The sequence below is a fragment of the Pangasianodon hypophthalmus genome, chromosome 1, assembly GCF_027358585.1.
Source record: "Pangasianodon hypophthalmus isolate fPanHyp1 chromosome 1, fPanHyp1.pri, whole genome shotgun sequence".
In the NCBI taxonomy this organism is placed as follows: Eukaryota; Metazoa; Chordata; class Actinopteri; order Siluriformes; family Pangasiidae; genus Pangasianodon; species Pangasianodon hypophthalmus.
This window is the reverse complement of record NC_069710.1, coordinates 13,578,641-13,599,825: the sequence shown is the minus strand read 5'-3', so window position 1 is coordinate 13,599,825 and position 21,185 is coordinate 13,578,641. Positions and strand designations below refer to the sequence as shown.

Here is a 21,185-nt window from a genome sequence, read left to right as displayed (position 1 = left end):
TGTCTACTTTCATATGAGCCATTAATCACTACTGTAGAGTGTGACATCACAAATAAATTCAATGCTGAACACGGGCATCCCAAAACAGGCGGAAATTCAACAAGAGTTCATTAATAATAGATCAAAAACCCAAGTCAGGATATTTTTATATTTTTTTCCCTTCACCTGCTCCTGTGCTGAGGAAGCGGCCGTATCTGCTGGACGCGCTGACCGTCGGTCTGGATGTCCGAGTGGCCTTTGTGATGGTGAGAGCAGGCTGGAGCTGGCGTTCGCTGTCAGACTGCTCGTCCTCACTCGACGTCCAGGCGATGTGGACGGGATCCTCGTCTCCTGAGACAGGCCTCACTACACAGATACAGGGCTTTTATGTACTTCTTGCTCATGTGAGCCAGCAACAAGTAGAAACTCAATTAGAAATGAAACCCAAGCAATAGGACTGTGCTTAATGATGTTTTTAAAAAAAAAAAACAGGAATAGGCAGTACATTCACCACCTGTTAGGACAATGGTGGAGTGGTGTGATGAAACAAAGTGTTTTATTCCTCTTACACCACAGCGATCTACACGATTTGTTTAAGAGCTTGCGATTAGCTCTGTGGAACATCCACAAAACAAATTCACTTCACGAGAAAGCACAGGAATGAGATAATTAAGGCATAGGAATGAGATCATTAAGGCATAGAAACGAGGTAGTTAAAGCATGGGAATGAGATAGTTAAGGCATAGGAATGAGATCATTAAGGCACAGGAACGAGATAGTTAAGGCATGGGAATGAGATAGTTAAGGCATAGGAATGAGATAGTTAAGGCATAGGAACGAGATAGTTAAGGCATGGGAATGAGATAGTTAAGGCATGGGAACGAGATAGTTAAGGCATGGGAATGAGATAGTTAAGGCATAGGAATGAGATAGTTAAGGCATAGGAACGAGATAGTTAAGGCATGGGAATGAGATAGTTAAGGCATGGGAACGAGATAGTTAAGGCATGGGAATGAGATAGTTAAGGCATGGGAACGAGATAGTTAAAGCATGCCATGAAATAAGTTAATACAAGTCGTGGCCTAAATGTTTCATTCCTCATACCACAGCACTTTGCCAACAATTTTTTGTTTACTAAAGAACATCACGTCATACTTGTTATTATCTGTTCACAGTTACATTTACCGTTGCGAAACGTTGCAAAACAAGTTAGTTCCTGTTATCACTTACATTATAGCAGCTATAAAAAGCCAGCCTCTCTTTTTTTCTGTAATACAAAAAACCGCAGCTTGTCATGTTACGGAGAAAACACAAAGTGTGAACTCCCTCGGCCCTGAAGACTGTCGGAAAGCGATGACACAGAGACTCCTTCCATAAATGCGAAATAAACATCACCATATCAACGACCTGTTTTTATTCCGTTTAAGTGAAAGTCCCTGTGAATTATGTGCTGTTACTATAGAAACGATAACCTATTAGATTACTGTTTCGCGATTTGTAATTGTAACTATTCTGATAGGAAATGAAACTTCTGACCAACCAGATTTGAGAATTTCACAGTGCTGTGGTATAAATTTCAAAACCATATCTGCCAAAACCATAAGGGAGAATCAGCACTTTAAAGTCCAGCCATGATCTTTAGGTGCTTCTCTTGATGTGATCAAATCCACAGAAATAAATCAATAGAATTCTTAAGAAGTGCGTGCATGTAGAGCATGACGCCATTTACCAGATGTGGACGTCTGCGCCAGCTGCTGCACCGCCCTGCTCATCCGTCTTGTAGTGTTGTGTTTCTGGGGGGAAAAAAAAGAAGAAAAAAAAGAAGAAGAAGGGAAAAAAAAATTCTTAATAAATTCAGGAACAGATACATTGTGTGAAAAGCAGTGTGTGGATTCCTCGTTCCACACCTCCATCACAGGCGTGTCCAAGAAGCTGTCCCCGCATCTGTCCCATGACGACTTTGTAGCTTTCGATGTCTCGCAGGTTCCCCTCCTGCTGAACGTTTCCCTGACGTCCTCCGGAAACAGCACACACCTCATGTCCCGCGTGCTCCGTTTGCGCTTGAGAGAACAGACGGTTTGTTAACAAGCTTAGTTAGTACAATCACTTCAGACTGGCTAAAGAAATACCACGAAAGAGAAAAACAGGGACATGTAACATTCGCCAGCTTTATATATACATTTATACCACGGCGCTGTAGAATCCTCAATTCTGATTGGTCAGAATTTTCTACAACATCACCCCTGACAGGTTTATACGAATGCCCTCGTTCTAATACATTATCGTTTGTATAGTAATGAGAGACAGAATGTAAAGAGAAAAATATTGCCATGACTTATTACCACGTGGGAATGAAATATGAGATAACTGAATGAGATAATTCATGGAAACGAGATAATTAATTTACCCCGTTCTTAATTATCTCCTATCCCTCATGCTACTAAACAGTGACCATAACTTTAGTATCTTGTTTCAACAACTTTATTATCTCATTTCCTCACATTACTCACCCATAGCCACAACTAACTGAATTACTAATTGAGTAAATAAATTATCTCGTTCCTGGACATTTCCAAGTGGTGATCACAACTCAACTATATCGTTCTGACAACTTTGTTATCTTGCTCCCTCACATTACTAAGCCGTGGACCCAAATTAAATTCTTGTTAATTATCTCATTCCCTCACATATACTAAGTGTTGGCCATGACCTAATTATCTCATTCACACAACTCATTTATCTCGATCCCTCACATCAGTAAGCCGTGACCACGACTTAATTATCTCATTCCCACAAATTTATTATCTCATTTGGTCACATTGCTAAGGCATGTCTACAAATTAATTATCTTGTTAATTATCTCATTCACATGACTTAATTGTTTCCCTCGTGTTACTAAGCCGCGGCCCAAATGAACAATCTTGTTAATTATCTCATTCCCTCACATATACCAAGTGTTGGCCATGACCTACTTATCTCATTCACACAACTCATTTATCTTGTTCCCTCGCATTACAAAGGCATTGTTACAAATCAGTTACCTTGTTAATTATCTCATTCCCACAACTTAATTATCTAATTTTCCCATGTTTTGCAGCAGTGGCCATAACTTATCTCATTCTCGTGAATAAATTATCTTGTTCCTTTTCGTCACTAAGACGTGGCCACATCTTAATTATCTCATTCAATTATGTTACTAAGACATGACTACAAATTAATTATCTTATTAATTATCTCATTCACACAATTGTCTCGTTCCCTCGCGTTACTAAGCCATGGCCACAACGTAATTATCTCATCCTCACGCATTACCCAGCCATGACGTAAGTATCTCGTCCCCATGACTCCCATGTTCCCTGACGTTACTAAGCGCACAGAACTGAATGATCTCGTTCCCACAACCTAATTATTTTGTCATGGCCACGACTTAATTATCTCGTTTCTAAGTCTTACTAAGTAACTGTCTCATTGTTTAATTACTACAATTGTCAACATGCTGTGGTATAAGAGGAATAAAGCACTTCAGGACGTGCTGTTATGGGAAAATAATAAACTTCTGCTTCAACACCATTGATTATTTTCCTGTAACAGCACCACACGGTGTGTTTTGTTATTAAGTGGATATTTAATATTTAGAAAAGAGGCTGCTGACTATAACGTATGAATTCTTACCTTTGAAAACGAAGGCATTGTTAATTTAAAGAGTAAATGAATAAACCATACGGTTAATTAGTTAATGTATTGAGAAATAACGCTAGGGAGTTAACTTGCTAGCCGCTGGGAAGCTATTTTCCCGGGTCGCAGAAACACAGCGTCTTCCTCTGCGGGTCACATCAGTGGAACAGACTCACAGCGCTGACACCTAGCGGCCGAGTGCGTGTACTGCAACTACTCAAACCCAAACCGCGTGACGTGCAGAGTGAGAAAATCCATCAACAGATCCTTCCATAAACAAACAAACAAAAAATCAACAAATAACTACATTCTTGTTTTACTGGGGAAAAAAAAGTTAATATATATTTATTTGATTATATGATTTATCGTTGTATCATTGTATGTGAATAATATGAAATAATAATAAATAATAATTATAATAAAATGGTCATAATTTAAAGCTAAACAAAAATCATTTAACTTTTAAATATATTTTTTAACAATAAAGCATTAATGTATGTGATGTACATATGATTTATTAAATCAAATTATTAAATTTATTTTTTTTAAATAATTATCAATCGATTTCTTCAGTAAGATCAAATAAATAAAAAAAATCTACAAACTAATTCTGTCAATAAATCATTAAAAGTTTTAATAGTTTTATTTAACAATAAAGCACTGATGTACATATTTATTGCTAGACCCTAAGTCATACTACATATTAAATATTAATGGATTCATAATTTTTTAATCAAGAAAGCTAATAATTCCACCACACCACTAAACCATTCAGTAAAAAAGTAAAAATAAATCAATAACACCCAAACGTTTCCTTTTCAAAGTGACAGATTTTTATTACGGCAAATTTAAATCTCTCTGGAGATTTAAAATAGCAGGTTAAACATACAAAAAAAAAAAAAAAAAAAAAAAAAAAAAAAAAACCACGTAACATATTTTTTTGTTTTATATTAAATATGTAAAAAGCAGGTCAAGTTATTCACAAATAAAATGAAAACATGCAACACAGTTTTTGGGGAATGCATAATGAGGGATACAGAGAGAGAGAGAGAAACAAAACAAAAAAAAAAAGAACATTTTCTATTTATACTTATTAACAGTACATTACATTCCTCTTCATTGTACACGATAATAAATGAGCCGTGGAGTTCGGTAGTGGAACTAAATGCAACATCATCATGAGACAGTATACGATGCACTGGAACACTGCGAGAGTTTCTGACCGAGAGTTACCGTTACGTCCTCCTGCTAAAACCTGGACTTTAAAATTATATTAAAATATCTTCAATATACACGTTTTTATTTATTTTGATTTTTTTTTTCTCAGAACGTGGCAGGCTTCTAAAGAAAACAAGAAAATAAAGTGTCACGAGAATACTGTGAAACAAAATACACTGAAATTGTCTATCCAATAGCAAGAACGGACTGAGACACAAAGCTGCTCATGTTGTAGAAAATGATTCGGACTGATTCAGATATCTGGATGCAAGTATAAGCGCATAAACAAAACATAAATCGTGGGAGGATGATTGTAAATATTTTATTTATTGCAGATTTTATTCCTGCAGCCGGTTGCACCAGTTGGACGTTCACGCTAGATGGCGATAAGCCTCTAGTATCACTTGTAGTTTGTCAAGTGTGGGCGTGGCCTATTTTTTTTCCCTTTTTTTAAATTCTGACGAGTAACAGTAGTAGCTAAAATGTCCAGCCCACCAATTTCGTTTGAAAACACGTTCACTTGAGTTCAATTTACATGTTACGTGTTCAGCTTTGGATTCGATTAGCAAAGCTAGCAAAACTGTACTAGCTACGTACACTCACCTTCGAGGTACCGACAATCTCCGCTACTTCCTTCGTAGCTTTATTTTTTCTTCGTAACGTCGCTAAACACATTTAATAACAAAATCGCAAGGACGGTTCTACGTTCTTCTAACTGCAGGTAGGAACTAAAGCTGTGGACGGGGAACTGAAGAAATGTCGGACCACTCGGTGATAGGATTGGTCCGAGGAATCACTCCAGCAAATTGTTCGGATTTTTGCCGCTTTATTGCGTCGTAACTAATTTGCATAGAATTGAGAAAACCTAATTCAAATGGTGCTGAAATCGTGGCTACGTACACTCAAAATAAACAATCTCCTGTTGCTTTGCTGCTTGCGTTACGTTTCTATGCGTTGTTACAATCAGCCAGGGAAAATACGTCCCACAAACAAATCATTAAAGAATAATAAAACATAATCCAAGTCGGTAAACATGCACTTTTTACTCTTCACTTTGGACAGAATTATCGCATTGCTGTTTTTGTTTTTTTACAGCAGATGTCGCACCTACTAGTTGTAAGTTTTACGTTATAACTTAAGACTATGTTAAAACTATGCTACATGGTGCAACCGTTAATTTTTTTAGTAGTGTGTAAACTTAAACGTAGTGAACATTTCTGCTAAACTAGGTTGCAACACAGCTTACGCTCTAGCGGTGCAACCGGCTGCTGATTACTCGGCTTAATGGGGCGACTAGGCATTTCTAGCATAGCACGAATGATTGGCTTCATCAGAATCAAGGTAAATCATAGACACACTTTGTTTCTGCCGTTTACATTTTTTTTTAAATGCCTACAACTGTTAGAGCGTCAAAATCATCAGTACTTTTGCCAAAAGACTGATCATGAACAAATGTAAGTGACGTAGTGAGTCAAGTGCAAGCAAGTCACGTGAACATTGCTCCATAAGTCCTAATGTGGCAGATTAAAAAGAAATGACAGCTGAAAATAATTATATAAAGAATAAAATTATCCTTCATAATGTTAAAATTAAAATCAAACCAACAGTGCTGTGGAGAGCAGGAAAACAACTTTGTTCAGCGTTTGTGGTAAAAGTGTGTAGTTTTTTTTGTTTTTTGTTTTTTTAACATGGAGGCATGTACAGGAACAAGATTTCATTTTTCATTTCACGAAATACAAAAAAAAAAAAAAAATTAAAAGTGGCTTCTGGGCTTTTTCTCTTGTGCCATCTTAACAGAAAATAAAGGTCAAAGCTCACAAATGGCAAAGGAGCGCGCATGTGTGTGTGTGTGTTTGTGTATGGATGGTGCTCAATATTCATCCTGTGTGTCGTCAGGGACTTCCACTTCCTGTGCCAGAGCCTCATGTTCTCCTTCTCCTCCAGCCTCCTGGACAAATAAACATACATCAGCACATTAATCACATCTGCACTACTGTTCAGAACAATCCTGCACACTGATATATTACTAACACGCATTATTATTTTATAATTCCTCAAAGCAAACTGACATTCGTGTGTTGTCAGGCTGTAGTCAGAGTATTCAGAGCTGAGTTAAGCGCGCACAGTGAGGATTTAACCCCGAAAATTGTACACGTCGGTATTCAGACCTCAGACGTCACCACTGACTTGAGCGCTATTCACAATTACGTACGGGTTATGCACAAGGGGCGGGGCTGAGACAAACAGAGGGGTGTCTAACTTACGCACGATTCTGACGTGGAGCTTAAGCGCATTTTTTTTGTGTGATATCGGCTCTGGCTGTTTGATGTAACTGCAACATGTCTTGCTGGAATTTTTCTGTTTTGAGCTGTAAATACACTCCAAGATTAAGGAATGCCATTTGAGGCCAATTTACAAATACACAAAAATCTCGTTATTCAATGATTTAGTTACCGTCCCTTTAAAATCAGCCAAAAGGGTTTTTTTCCCCTCTGCACAGAGAAAGACACATCAGAGACACTGCTCACCTCACGGCATACATTCTTTTATGGATAAAAACATGAATAAACAGTAGATGAAAGCATGTTTTCTTTACAGAAGAGCACATTGTATTAACACAAATACTGGTGTAATTATGTTCGAAAAATCAAAGTAGCACATTAAAAGCGTGATTAAATCGTCTTCATGCTGCCTAGGTTATGACTTCATGACCTCAATGTAATATATGGTGGCTTCGTTAAGATATCCCACGATATAAAAAGATAAAATCCAAAATAAAAACGCTGGATCAAGTGCTATTCTATAAGATGTTGAATAACGAGTGTGGAATCCATTTTGTTAAGTTAAACCAGGGAGTAAAGTTATTATTACAATTCATGCAGCAAAATACTGGCAATATACAAGACTCCTATATCACACATCATCGTTTGAGTATTTTTTGCTTTAGTGTTACATCGTATTACACTTGAGAGCAAAAAAAAAAAAAAAAAACGCTGTTTCCTTCTTCAGTCTTCATTTTCTATCCCTTGTTTTTTTTCAGGGTTAAGTGATTGTGTTAAGTGATTGTGTTTAAAGGCAGCATTGAAAAAAACCCTGTCCCAGAATCTTCTACTCAAGAAGAATCTGGCAAACAGAGGCGAACTACACACAGGTGATTTTAATAATCTGAATGAGAAGCCCAGAAAGCACTTAAGCAGTAACCCGACTCTGAATACGAGCAACTTTCCCCACTTAAATATGGATATAAATTGTGAGCCCACAGGATTCCAAAACAATTCCTGAGAGAGAGAGAGAGAGAGAGAGAGAGAGAGAGAGAAAGAACGGACCTGTTCATCTGTGGAGTACAGCACTTCCATAATTCTTTCCACGAAGGGTCCGTTATCCTGGCCCTGCTCCTGGCACAGCAGCTCCACCTCCCGCAGCTTCCCAAAGTAGTAGTCCCGCTCCTTCTCCGCACCCTCAAGGGCCAGCTTTAATGTGTTCAGCTACGTACCGAGTGGAGAAGGTAAAGGAGGGCCGAGTTATAGAAACCGTCCGCGACAACAGCCAAGCTAAAAGCAGTTTATATAATTCATGATAATAACTATTTATACCACAGCACCACAGGTTGATATGATTTTCTAACATTTTGCGTAAGGAGTCTCCAGTGTCAGCGCCTTTACATTTTGCAACATTTCCAGAACAGAGGACTTAGGAGGCTATGTGGTTAACTATATATACATACACATATATACATACACATATATACATACACATATATACATATATAAAACAACAACATATTTTATCTTTAGTGCAACGCAAGTAATAACAGGAAGTAACTGGTTTCAAGGACGTCTCGCAATGTTAAATTTAACTATAAATGGATAAAAAGTACAATGTGTTCTTTAATAAATAAAAATTGTAAGCGTTTGGCAAAGCTGCTGTAGTAAGAGGAATAAAACACTTTGGGGCATGCTGTTATTGGTAAAATAATCAACAGTAATCTCAGGTTGGGCTGCATCACACCACACACTCATTGATTATTTTCCTATAAAAACATGCCCCCGAGTGTTTTAGATCTTACCTAATGAAATCATCTGCGGTCCTGAGTAGAACAGCTATAAACGTTTCTACCAAAATTACGACTAATAATAAAAATATATAACGATTACTAATACTATACTATGTGAATTACAGTGATTTAATATGATATGGAACTATAAACGGATAAAAAGTGTGACGTGTCAGTCAGAAATTAAAAATTAAAAATTAGCAAATTAAAAATTGTTAGCGTAAATTGCTGTGGTATAAGATGAATAAAACACTTCAGGACATGCTGTTACAGGAAAATAATCTTTGTATCGTTGATTAATTTCCTATAACTGCACACCCCAAAGTGTTTCATTCCTTACAGTCAGATAATTAGTGAGTCTATTTATTAAATATGAAAATATTATGAGTGAACAGGGTAGCCGGTGTGAACCTGTTCGTTAAGCTGCGCTACTTGAGCCTCCAGCTCCTTCTCGCCCTTGGCTGGGGTTGCTGCTGTCGTTACAGGGCCCTTTTTGGCAGAAGAGGGTCGCGAGGTTGACGTGGACGATTTGGGGGTCGAACTGGATGATCTAGTAGCCCCTGGGTCACACGGTTGGTATAAAAGTTAGCAGATGGCACTGTTAGTCTTCACCTCATGAATTATTACATGCAGTAAGTGAATGACAGCAGTCAGGGTTTGATTTAGTGGAGACCTGGAGACACTTTTGGTAGAACATTTTTCCCTGTTTAACCAGTTAGTCGGTTAATTAACCATTAAATGTTATTAAGTGAGCCAGGCGTGAAGACTGACCTGCCGTAGGGGAGCTGGCTGCATGGGGTGACTTCTTCGGCAGGTTGAAGATCTGCTCTCCGGGGTCTGGAGGAGGAATGGCGTCCTGGCCCTGTCGCGCCTCCACAGGGTCGTACTCCTTACCGTCGTAGTTGGCGTCAAAGAACTTTTTGAACCACTGGATGAAATCCAGGTTATCCTGAAATCGACCCTTGACGAGCTTCTCTACTGGAATTATCTGCAAGTAAGACAGTTTCAGTAAGTATCCTATTATTTACCGTCTGTTCATCCATACACGATCTCGTCTGACCTTTCCAGTTCCCTCACCTTGTCCACGTTCATCCTCTTGAAGGAGGCTTGAAGAAGTTTAAAGTTGTGAATGTACTCGTGCTCCAGCTTGGCCTGGAACTTGACCTTCTTAAGACTGATGCAGCCGGGGAATAGCATATCCATGAACTGGCAGTAAGCAGCGCCTGCAAAGGGAAAACGGTTTAGAACAAGAATATTATATCAGTGTGGCAAAATATTAAGTGAGGAATAAAGTTACTGTTACGCAGTTACTGTTTCCACCTCTAAGTTGATTATTTTGGGAAAAAGAGATAATTAAGTTATGGCCACGAGATAATTAAGACATAAAAACAACAACATTAAGGTATGGGAATGAGACAATTAAGGCATAGGAACGAGATAATTAAGTTATGGTCACAAGATAGTTAAGGCATGGGAACGAGAGAATTAAGGCATGCCATGAAATAAGTTAATACAAGTCGTGGCTGAAAGGTTTTATTCCTCTTATACCAACAATTTTTTACTTTACTAAAGGACATCACGTCATACTTGTTACTATCTGTTTATAGTTACATTTTTATGTTGTGAAACGCTGCAAAACAAGTTAGTTCCTGTTATCACTTACATTATAGCAGCTATAAAAATGTAAAAAAAAACGCAGCTTGTCATGTTACGGAGAAAACGCAAAGTGCGAACTCCCTCGGCCCTGAAGACTGTCGGAAACCTCTGAAACAGAGACTCCTTCCATAAATGTTAAATACTGAGCTATATCTCGTCTGCTTACTACACACAAAATAGGTTAAACATATGGAGAAAAAATAATGGCGATGTGAAGAGAAAACGTCACAGAGTCAAAAACGTTGTCCAACAACATAAACACAATGTGCTACATTAGAAACTTTACACACTTGTCCATTTGGTTTAAAGCACTTAACTAGCTTTCCACATGTTATTACATTAATGGTAGCTACCTATTTCTACCCTCGTCAGCTAAATTTCCATTCAACAAAACACAAGACTGGGGAGCACACTGGAGCTAAAGAATTTATGACAACGTCAAATTATTGTAAGATTCAGCTGAGTTTACCTGAAGAGAGCTGCTCCACTTTCGTGTAGTTTAGGCTGAGCAGATCGTTGACCCAGGCCGTGATGTCATGCCTGCTCATAGTCTCCTGGGTGATTGAGGTAGAATACACGTTGACCGCCATGCCCCAGCTGTGAACAACACACACCGACATCAACTCAACTCCAATAGCTTGGCTTCGAACGCCTTCTCCATATTTGTAAATCTGTCAAGGCGAAAACTGGCATTACCTTCTTCCCACCTCATTTTTTATGTAACTGAAACCCAAACCTCGTTTTACTGAGTGTAGTACACTTCACTTGTCCTACGCCGTGTTTCCATTTGCATCAGTATTATGTTATTCAAATGTAATAACCACGCTTTTGTTTATAGACTTAACAAGTCATAATATGAAAGCCATGGTCTCTTGTTACACTTCAAAAAAAAAAATCTAAGTGTAAATGTAAAGAATAAATCACTCAGTGCCATGCTGTTATAGGAAAACAATCAACAACTAGGTGAGTTACTGTTAACACCCTGAAGCTGATTACTTTCCTTTAAGAGCAGGTTCTGAAGTGCTTGCAGTTTGTTTATCAAAGAACAACACACCGTACATTTCGTTAGATAGTTCTTGTTCTCAATCACATTATAGCCTTTATATATAAACAGTCGTTCCTGCTCCAGTCTCACTTTATTCTCTCTTTTTATTGAATTTAATAAGACAAAAAAAATGCAGCTTGTCATGCTATCGAGAAACCGGACAGAGTAAACCCCTCTGTCCTGAAGATGCCGTAAACCTTGAAAAAAGTTACAGCTTTACTGTTACAAAGTGCTGACACAAAGTGGGACTCCTTCCAAAAATCTTAAATAAACGTCTCCTTACAGAAAGCGTCACCTTATCAATAGCAATTCTGAATACATCTCCACTTTTTATACTGTGGCACTAATAACACATTGTGTCGATCCTAATATTAAAATATACAAATGTACTGAACAATAAAACAATGTACAGCACTGTGCAGAAGTCTTAGGCACCCTATTTTTTAGTACAATCTTTGTTATAGATTTTTATTATTGACTTCTACATTATTGATTCAGTACAAAAACATTTTAGATTCCAAACATTAGTTTTCCAGCACAAAATTAAATGTTACAGAACAATGTTTGTATGTCAGTAAAGAAAGCAGCATATTACATAAGAGACACTTTTCAGACAAAAAAACATAATGAAGGCTGCTGGATTTTGCTGCAAAAATAAGAAGCGAGTGTGATAGTCAAAGTCTCCAGAAGAACTGTGGCTGGTTCTGCAAGATGCTCAGTAACACATACAGCTCATTTCCTTATAAAACTGCACACATTGTACCTGAGACTACAATTTTTTTTTTAAGCGAAGGATCGTCACACCAAATATTCACTCTGTTTAATTTATTACTGTTTACTGCTCTTTATAGTATTTTTTTAATGTAGAAACATTTAATTTTATTATTTTTGAAGGCATCTTTGCTCTACAGCATTTCTTTGCATGTGCCTAAGACTTTTGCACAGCAATGTACATCAGCATAATTTATGGCAATAAACAATTTACCATTCGGTATTAAATCTACAAATATTAGAGTACAGGAATGGCTGATATGTCATGCAATGCTAATTCCACTAGATATTAACATTACATGACAAAAAATGTAAATGTTATATTAAAATATGACACTGCATCTATTCGGTCAGTATTTACTCTTAAAAAAATAATAAATAACATTCCAGAGTGCAGCTATAATCTGAAATAAACCTTAATCATCTCAAATAAAACCTGATGCCTAATGATGATAGATAAATGATAGATAATGATGATGGATAGTTTTTCAGGACACAGTTGTTTCCATTACAAGCTATATCTTTTAAACTGTACACCTTTTATGATTTGTTCTGCAACTGAATTAACCAATATGTCATTAACCTTTTTTTTTTTTAATCTGTTAATTGTTACATATGTCCACAGAGTTGCCAGGGGTGCAGTTTACACCAAATTAAAGCAAGTCTGTGGGTGGTGATTATGATATTAGCAAATAATCGGAATTCAATCAAAATAAATAAATAAATTCCAGATACAAACAAAATTCCCACAAAAGGTAACATGTACATGCAGACGACAGTGTAGCTGTCTCCGATGTAAAGAACCATTTCTGTTGTAAAATATATTGCAAACAGAGGGAAAGGAGGATTGCGGAGTGGATAACGTCCATGTATTAGAAATGCGTGCGCACCACGGTGACCTTGTTTCCCATACCAAGGCTGGGGGGGGAACGAAGAAAAGAAATGTGTCTCACTTTTCCAGGTAATTTTTGGAATAGTCTTGGGTATTTTTGAGATGTATCTGAGTTGGAAAAATGCTGAAACCTGTAAACCCTGCTACTTCTGATTAAAAATAATAATATTAATAGGGAAGCTCTGGAATATACTCCACAAAAGGGGGATATATTTATTTAAAATGTAATTTTTAAATAAGGTCAGAAAACAAAAGTATATTTAGGAGGAGAATACCTTTAAGCTTCAAATGTAATATATTTGTGATATATATGTAATAAACATGTGAGGGGAAATAAAACAGCAGAATGTAAAGAAATCCAGTCAGACTTGAAAGAAATGCCTAAAGGAAAGCAGTAAGCGGCTTCAAAGCTCCTGTTTTACTCATTACACAACACCGAGGTGTTAATTCGATCAAAAAGTTGCTCATTAACCGGCACTAAACTGATTAAAGCCCTGTCAGCGTCGCTAAATCAGTCCTTAATCTTAGTTTAGCTTAACGCAAAACAGTACTCCTACCTGTTTTCGACAAATCCCGCCTCCTGACCCAGGATTGGCTACAAATCTGCACGGTGACGAGCCAGCCAATCAAAAGGGAGGAAGCCGCATACGAGCGGCCAATCATATCTCGGGAAGCGGGATGTCTCAGAATATAGGTGGGAAGTTGAACAAAAATAGAAATATGTCTATATTTCTATATCTAATAATGTGTACATGTATTGCGTGTTATGTATTAATATCAGAAATTTAGGTTAAAGGTATACATGTTTCATTTAACATATATATATTAATATGTCATTAGTGTGTCACACACATACACATGCACACACAGAGAGTCAGGCCTCTTCGTGTCCCGTTTTAACACCGCAAGGATGGTGCATGACATATTTTTTCGATATTTTAATAACTTTAAGAGATATAAACACGTCCTGTGAAGGTGTCTGAAAACATCCTGTATGGGAAAATTTCTAGCAATTTCCAAACGCAACGTCATGTGTTAAAGAGGAACCGATTCAAACGAGAAATTTCACGCGCGATATTAAGCCGCAGCTGTTGTTTAGCGGATTTAACGGTCGTTGTTTGTTTGTTTGTTTGTTTGTTTGTTTACCTGTACGCGCGCTCTCCTCGCACTGTGTTCTTTCTGTAAGGGATGATGTTGGTTCCATTGTCCTGAATGATGTCGTTATTATTCTCTCCGTTCGGGGACAGTGCTTGAGTGGGACCTGGCATTTGGGTCTGGGAGAAAAAAAATCTAGAACCGTTCTCGGAAAATAATAATTAAAAAAACAACAACGATAATAATAATTATAATAACAACAGACGAACAACCTCGGCTTTTTTTCCCTCTAAGGCTTGTTTCTAAGGCGGGTCTCGCGCTGGAGCTCGGCGGTGACGTCACCCCTAGCGACGCCCCCACGTGACTGAGTGTCGTGATTTCGTTTTTTATCGACGCTAAATAAAACGAAGAAATGTTCTTTGAGGCTTTGAGGAGAGAAAAAAATATATACTATATATAAATATAAATAAATACACAATTTGTTTGTACTCGGTTTTTCAGTTTCACGCTGTAGTTATAATTAAAAATAAATATATAAATCAAGATAAATAAGGCTTTCTGACTGCAGTGCACATTCATAGCAATACTGCATCCGGCCCCTAGGGGGTGCAAAGTTAACTAGTTTCCAATAATAGCTCGTTTCTATGCGTTTTATTCCTCTTACACCACAGGGATTGAATGGGACCGGGCGTTTTAGGTCTGGTAAAAATGTAGATTTATTTTGCCAAAAAAAAAAAAATCATTTTGAAAAATGATTTTCAAAAAAAAATCTTTTTTTTTTTTTTTTGCCTTTGTTTGTGTCTTCACCCTTGCGCTTTCTTCCAGATGTGGGGCTACTCGCCCCGAGAATAAAGTACATTTGACGAAATGTAAAAAGCTGGGGTTTTTTTCCGACGCTGGGAGTGGTCCAGAAAAACCGATCCTTGGTGCTGGGACTCGCTTCAACCGGACTGTGCGATCTGTATCAGGTGTAGAAACTCTTAAGTAAACTGACTTGCTCAACACGTCATGTTGAACAGGGGTGTTATGGTCAGCAAAGGAGACGGAACGCCTTACTGATAAATAAAACCAGACTCATCACCTCAAAGAAAATAATAATAAAAAACATTAAATGGATGAACCTAGGGTGCGTCTCAAATAGCTCGCTAGTTCCCCAGGTGGTGAATCAGTATATCATGTAGACGAGTTCAGGTGCTGGTAAGGACCCTGGCTCGCTACACATTGGGACACCGATGACTCAATTTCTGGCAACATGACTACATACTCGCGCTGTAAAACATCACCACCGGCTTTTATCAATAACAGGCAGGACCGATATCTTTCTGAAATTATATGTCATATAAATTTGTTAGCTTAGTCACACGGGTTTCTGTCATGGTACTTCAAGCAGGATCGTAGGCTAGCTAGTGGATTTTTTAAAATCATTAAACACTTAAAAGTCATTAGAGTCAGACAAACCGTATAGACAACGTCAGATAAAGTTAAAAATCGCTAACGTAAGTAATCGTTCGAGAGCTACAACAACGATAACAAATTACTTATAAATGTAGACGAAGTTGGCTGAGAGTTCGTCCGCCATTTTTTTCGAGCTGAGAGGCTTGAGAAAACATGACGTCATTCCCAGTAAAGGAACATAGTTAGCGTCGATGCTCCCTGGTTTTTGCGGTGCATTGTGGAATGTTTTAGGGAGCGGACGTTCCAGTGCACTGGAGGTATTTTGCGATTGAGACAGCCTTTAAAATGGCTGACTCCCTGATCAGCACCCTGACTACTGAACTAGAGAGCTGACTAAGACCCACCCCGACTGTCAACCATTTTGCAACCCTGCGTGCACAAAAGCGATGTATGGAATTGTGCAACTGATCCACGATTTGGAAGGAATTCTTATACGTGAAAGCAAACCTGTGATTCTAATCTCCTCCCCCCAAATGAGCACAGAATACACAATATGGTCAAAAGCGTGTGGACACCTGCTCATCACACCCATTTGTGCTTTTTTCCCCCAAACTGTTGGAAACACACAATTGTATGGGATGTCTTTGTATGCTGTAGCATTACAGTTTCCCTTCACTGGAACTAAGAGGCCCAAACCTGTTCCAGCATGACAATGCCCCTGTGCACAAAGCACGCTCCATGAAGACATGGTGTGTTAAGTTTGGAGTGGAAGAACTCGAGTGTCCTGCACAGAGCCCTGACCTCAACCCCACTGAACACCTTTAGGATGAACTGGTACACCAACTGCACCCCAGGCCTTCTCATCCAACATCAGTGCCTGACCTCACTAATGCTCTTGCAGCTGAATGAACACAAATCCCCACAGCCACACTCCAAACTCTAGTGGAAAGCCTTCCCAGAAGATTGGAGGTGACTATAACAGCAAAGGAGGAATAAATCTGGAATGGGATGTTCAAAAAGTGCATACGAGTGTTATGTTCAGGTGTCCACAAACTTTTGGCCATATAGTGTAGGTCCTGAGTGCAGACTTGAGTGTGAAAACGCCCTAAGGCGGATCTCTCACTGAGCGGTAACAATGTCAATCCTAACTAGAACGATTCCTATTCATATAAATAAATATGTTTAAAATCTCAGAGTGTGAGCGATGCTACGACAGTTATTTAAACGCCACCAATAGGAGGACGGCATAGAAAGACTCAAAATTCCTGGAACAGCTACAGATATGGTCGTGGTGAAGGCTAAAGGTAAAGGAAGCATTCTAATGAACAGAAAAATATTCTCAAAAAAATATCTCAAAGTCAAGAATATTTGGCTTTACGTGAGCCTGTTTTTCTGCACCAGCTGATTTCTGGATAACGCTGGTTGATGATGTAAACTACGCAGGTCTATCAATAGAGGATCTTCAGTTTATAATCTGACATAGAGAACACACTTTATCAGTAATATCCTTCTAACTGTATTGCTTGGTGTGTGCATTGTCCTTGCCAGTTAAGGATGTTTTGAGTAGAAATAAGTTAAACATATTATTATTAAATAATATGGATGAGTTAAATGAGGTTAGAGTTAGAGATTAACTGATGCCACACATCTTGCATGGAAACACAGGACAGAAACTGTCTTAAGCTTGCACAGGTGTAATTTAAAAAAAAAAAAAATAAAAAAAAAAAACAGGTATTCCCTCACCAGCATCTCTTTTGCTCTCTCTCTCTCTCTCTCAATCTCGCGAAGTCTTTCCTATGACTTACGAAGTGCCGACACCAGATACTCTCTTCACAGAAAAAAATTACCTATCAACGATTCGAACTTTTTCTCCAACAACACTTGTTAAAAATTTGTTCATTATTAGCCTAAGATTATACTGAGTGTCCACCACAAATGTCCCAGTGTTATTAGTTACGATAGAAACGATAACATATTAAAACGAGCGAGTTAATATAAACCCATGATTTACAGCTGCACAACTGTTGTAGAAAACACCTTCTGACAAATCAGAATCCAGATTTCAGCAGCGCTGTGGTACAAGAATATATGTAATACAGTTATTCTATTAGACAAATGCTCGTATCAAGTGTCCTCCCATTAACCTTATGTACAGTGTGGTCTAATGCAGGTCTAATGTGGAAATCGGAGACGAGCTCGGCCTTGAGTACCGCAGCTCTGCTTTTAACGCACCTACTTTAACTCGCCTGCAAACTGCTGAGTGCTTACTGGGATGAATAAGATGATAGAGCATACTTGTAGAAATGTTATTTACCTTACAATAGGTAGCGGCTGATATTCTGAGTTCACTCATTTCCGGATACGCCATCACCTAACACAAACCTTCAAATTTGCATACGTTTTTTTTTTTCTTTTTTTTCTGGAGTACATCTTCTCAGTACTTTCATTCCTTTGTAAACGTTACAGCAAATGAGGAAGATCAATTTAACTCACAGCAGCAAGATATTTCTCATTTCTAACCGATATTTCATTATCCCAAGTAACAGAAATGGTCAGATAAGATATTAATAGTGAAAGAAACAAAAATATCAACTCAAAAGGTCCACTTTCTGAATGTAATATAAATGTCCTCTAATAACATGTCTTGTTCTGGACCCTTTTAGATCCTTGTAGTTGGAGTATTTGGACCTCAGTAGCCGTGAACATATATTGTGAAATATCTATTAGGTAAGGAATAAAAAAATACAACCGAGTGCAACAAATGAGAGAAGTGTTTTATTCCTCTTATACCACAGTATTTTGTCAGCGAGTACAATTTTTATTTATTAAAGAAGGTTTCGCGTAATGTTGCAGAACATCCACAAACCAAATTAGTTAGTAGTAATGTTATCATTTCTATAGTAAACAGTTTTTTTTTTTTTTTTAAGAAAAAAGAAATTGTCTAATGGTCAATATGGTGAAGTTTTCTGTCAGGTCATGTTTATATGTTAACATGTTACAGAAGGAGTCTCCAGCGTCAGTGCTTTGTAACATTCTGAAGTAAAGCTGTATCTGTACGTTTCTGGACAGAGGAGTTCACCCTTTGTGTTTTCTCCATAATACAACAAACTGTTAATGAGAGGAAATAAAGAGGCTGATTTGAGAACGACTGTTTACAGCTACTACAATGTGTAATGTTAAAAGCTAGCTAGCGCTCTAACATACAGTATGTTAGATATAGTATTTATACAAATGGATAAATACTATGACAACGTTGCTCTTTAAGAAGTGAAAAACTGTAATCGATGACAAACTGGTGTGGTGGTTTAAGAGGAATAAAACGCTTCGTGCTGAAAATAATCAACTCTTAGGATGGTAACAGTGACTCCGCTTCATCACACCACACTGTTGTTGATTATTTTTCTCTAACATCAGGATATATGTGTGTGTGTGTTTTATTCCTTACTTGGTTTGTTCTTTCAGTTCATTTTAATGTCACTACCTCTCTGTATGTGTGTGTGTTGAAGTTATCTGAAGCAACTAGTGAATATTCAGTGAATCTGTACCACTCTGTTCAAATGCCTTTTGTGGTTCAGCAGCCTTATTGATTTTTTTTTTTCCAGTTCCAGCACAGAACAAGCTTACTATGCCTGGTTTTTACTTTTCCTTTTACCCAAAAAAACAAAACAAAACAAAACATCAAACTGCTGCGAAATTAGAAATAAAACCCTTCAGTTATGTGAAGTTTTAGCTTGAGGTTAATTCACATCTCTTCCTTCACCACACAATGTACCAGCCAATGAAAAGCTAACTAGCTACCAAGCTAACCTTCTGTGAAACAAACAAACAAACAAACAAAACAAAGCAGACTTTTATCGAAAGGAACCTTGAGAGTTGTAAAAGAAATAAATGAATAAGCAATGCAAGGTAGCGCTGTGATTTTATTAGTAAAAAAATGCTGACATGTTGGAAATTAGTGACAGCTAATCTAGCTAGCAGAGACACTCAAAGCTGCGCGCGCTGCTTTACTTCCGGACATTTTTCTCCCCCACGCTCTTTTTTTTTTTTTTCTTTTTCCTAAGGTTACTCGGTTACTTTTCAAGCCGCAGTTAATACCAGAGACATGAGCTACACCTTGATCCAAACTCGACTCACCCGTAAACTCCCTCAACTCCGAACCGGACCCACTGTTCAGCTGCTGCTGTTTAATCTCCACCTCCTGCGCTCGCGCTCCTTCCACCCCGCGTGACGCCCTCACCCTGCGCGCGCACCACCAGCCACCATCACCAGCCACCATCACCACCAGCCAGCCGCTAGCGCCGCTCCGGGAAAACAGTCAGCGACCAGCTGCTGTGATACACACACACACACACACACACACACACACACACACACATTATATATATATATATACATATATCTCACATGGCTACGAATGAACAATTCGTTCCCACGACATATTCATATGTGAGCACGTTTTATTAAGTCGTTCCCTCCTTCTAGGTCAGTTGTGGCCACGTTTACCAATTCATGCCCGCAATTCCATCAATCCATCGTCCTTTTAAAACGAGGGAACGAATTAGTTAAACATGGCTACGATTTACCTAAAATGGGTAAAACGAAGCCACGATTCACCGAAAACGAGTAAAACGACGCCACGATTGACCGAAAACGAGTAAAACGACACCACGATTCACCAAAAACAATTAAAACGAGGCCACGATTTACCAAAAACGAGTTAAACGAGGCCACGATTCACCGAAAACGAGTTAAATGAGGCCACGATTCACCGAAAACGAGTTAAACGAGGCCACGATTCACCGAAAACGAGTAAAACGAGGCCACGATTGACCAAAAACGAGTAAAACGAGGCCACGATTGACTGAAAACGAGTAAAACGAGGCCACGATTCACCGAAAACGATTAAAACGAGGCCACGATTCACTGAAAACGAGTAAAACGAGGCCACGATTGACCAAAAACGAGTTAAACGAGGCCACGATTCACTGAAAAGGAGTTAAACGAGGCCACGATTCACCGAAAACGAGTAAAACGAGGCCACGATTCACCAAAAATGAGTAAAACGAGGCCACGATTCACAGAAAACGATTAAAATGAGGCCACGATTGACCAAAAACAAGTTAAACGAGGCCACGATTTACCGAAAACGAGTAAAACGAGGCCACGATTCACCGAAAACGATTAAAACGAGGCAATTTACCAAAAACGAGTTAGAGGCCACGATTCACCAAAAACGATTAAAACGAGGCCACGATTTACCAAAAACGAGTAAAACGAGGCCACGATTTACCAAAAATTATTAAAACGAGGCCACGATTTGCCTAAAATGAGTAAAACGAGGCCATGATTTACCAAAAATGAGTAAAACGAGGCCATGATTGACCTAAAACGAGGGAACGAATTAA

General features: G+C 38.3%; 2 protein-coding genes across 5 annotated transcripts in view; both read right to left on the bottom strand.

Moving 5' to 3' along the window:
- The window catches only part of spidr (scaffold protein involved in DNA repair), a 38,111-nt gene extending 34,282 nt beyond the window's left edge, over positions 1-3,829 (bottom strand). The window contains exons 1-4 of one of the 3 annotated variants that reach the window (XM_026926153.3): positions 3,652-3,829; positions 1,887-2,039; positions 1,709-1,772; positions 166-345 (exon numbers count right to left, since the gene is read on the bottom strand). In XM_026926153.3, the coding sequence (XP_026781954.3) occupies positions 166-345; positions 1,709-1,772; positions 1,887-2,039; positions 3,652-3,669 (415 nt within the window). In that variant the 5' untranslated portion in view covers positions 3,670-3,829. The remainder of the gene's footprint in view (positions 1-165; positions 346-1,708; positions 1,773-1,886; positions 2,040-3,651) is intronic. The other 2 variants (XM_053240187.1, XM_026926151.3) reach the window with 2 other exon arrangements.
- Positions 3,830-4,559: 730 nt separating this feature from the next.
- On the bottom strand, positions 4,560-20,062 carry mapre2 (microtubule-associated protein, RP/EB family, member 2). Of its 2 annotated transcripts, none has more exons than XM_026926182.3 (7): positions 19,915-20,062; positions 11,052-11,179; positions 10,004-10,149; positions 9,698-9,914; positions 9,338-9,486; positions 8,199-8,357; positions 4,560-6,820 (listed from the first exon to the last, which is right to left on the bottom strand). In XM_026926182.3, exons 2-7 carry the CDS (start codon positions 11,170-11,172, stop codon positions 6,743-6,745), a joined length of 870 nt encoding a protein of 289 aa, XP_026781983.1. In that variant the 5' UTR covers positions 11,173-11,179; positions 19,915-20,062; the 3' UTR covers positions 4,560-6,742. The 2 variants fall into 2 exon arrangements, with proteins under 2 accessions (XP_026781983.1, XP_026781982.1); XM_026926181.3 differs by lacking the exon at positions 19,915-20,062 and adding an exon at positions 14,437-14,773.
- Between the last annotated feature and the right edge of the window lie 1,123 nt (positions 20,063-21,185).

Coding starts and splice junctions, on each gene's coding strand:
- mapre2 (XM_026926181.3), bottom strand. CDS start 14,558: ATGCCAGGTCCCACTCAAGCACTGTCCCCGAACGGAGAGAATAATAAC. Junction 9,915..10,003: donor AGAGGATGAACGTGGACAAG/GTGAGGGAACTG, acceptor TCTTACTTGCAG/ATAATTCCAGTAGAGAAGCT. Junction 8,358..9,337: donor TAGCGCAGCTTAACGAACAG/GTTCACACCGGC, acceptor CTCGGTACGTAG/CTGAACACATTAAAGCTGGC.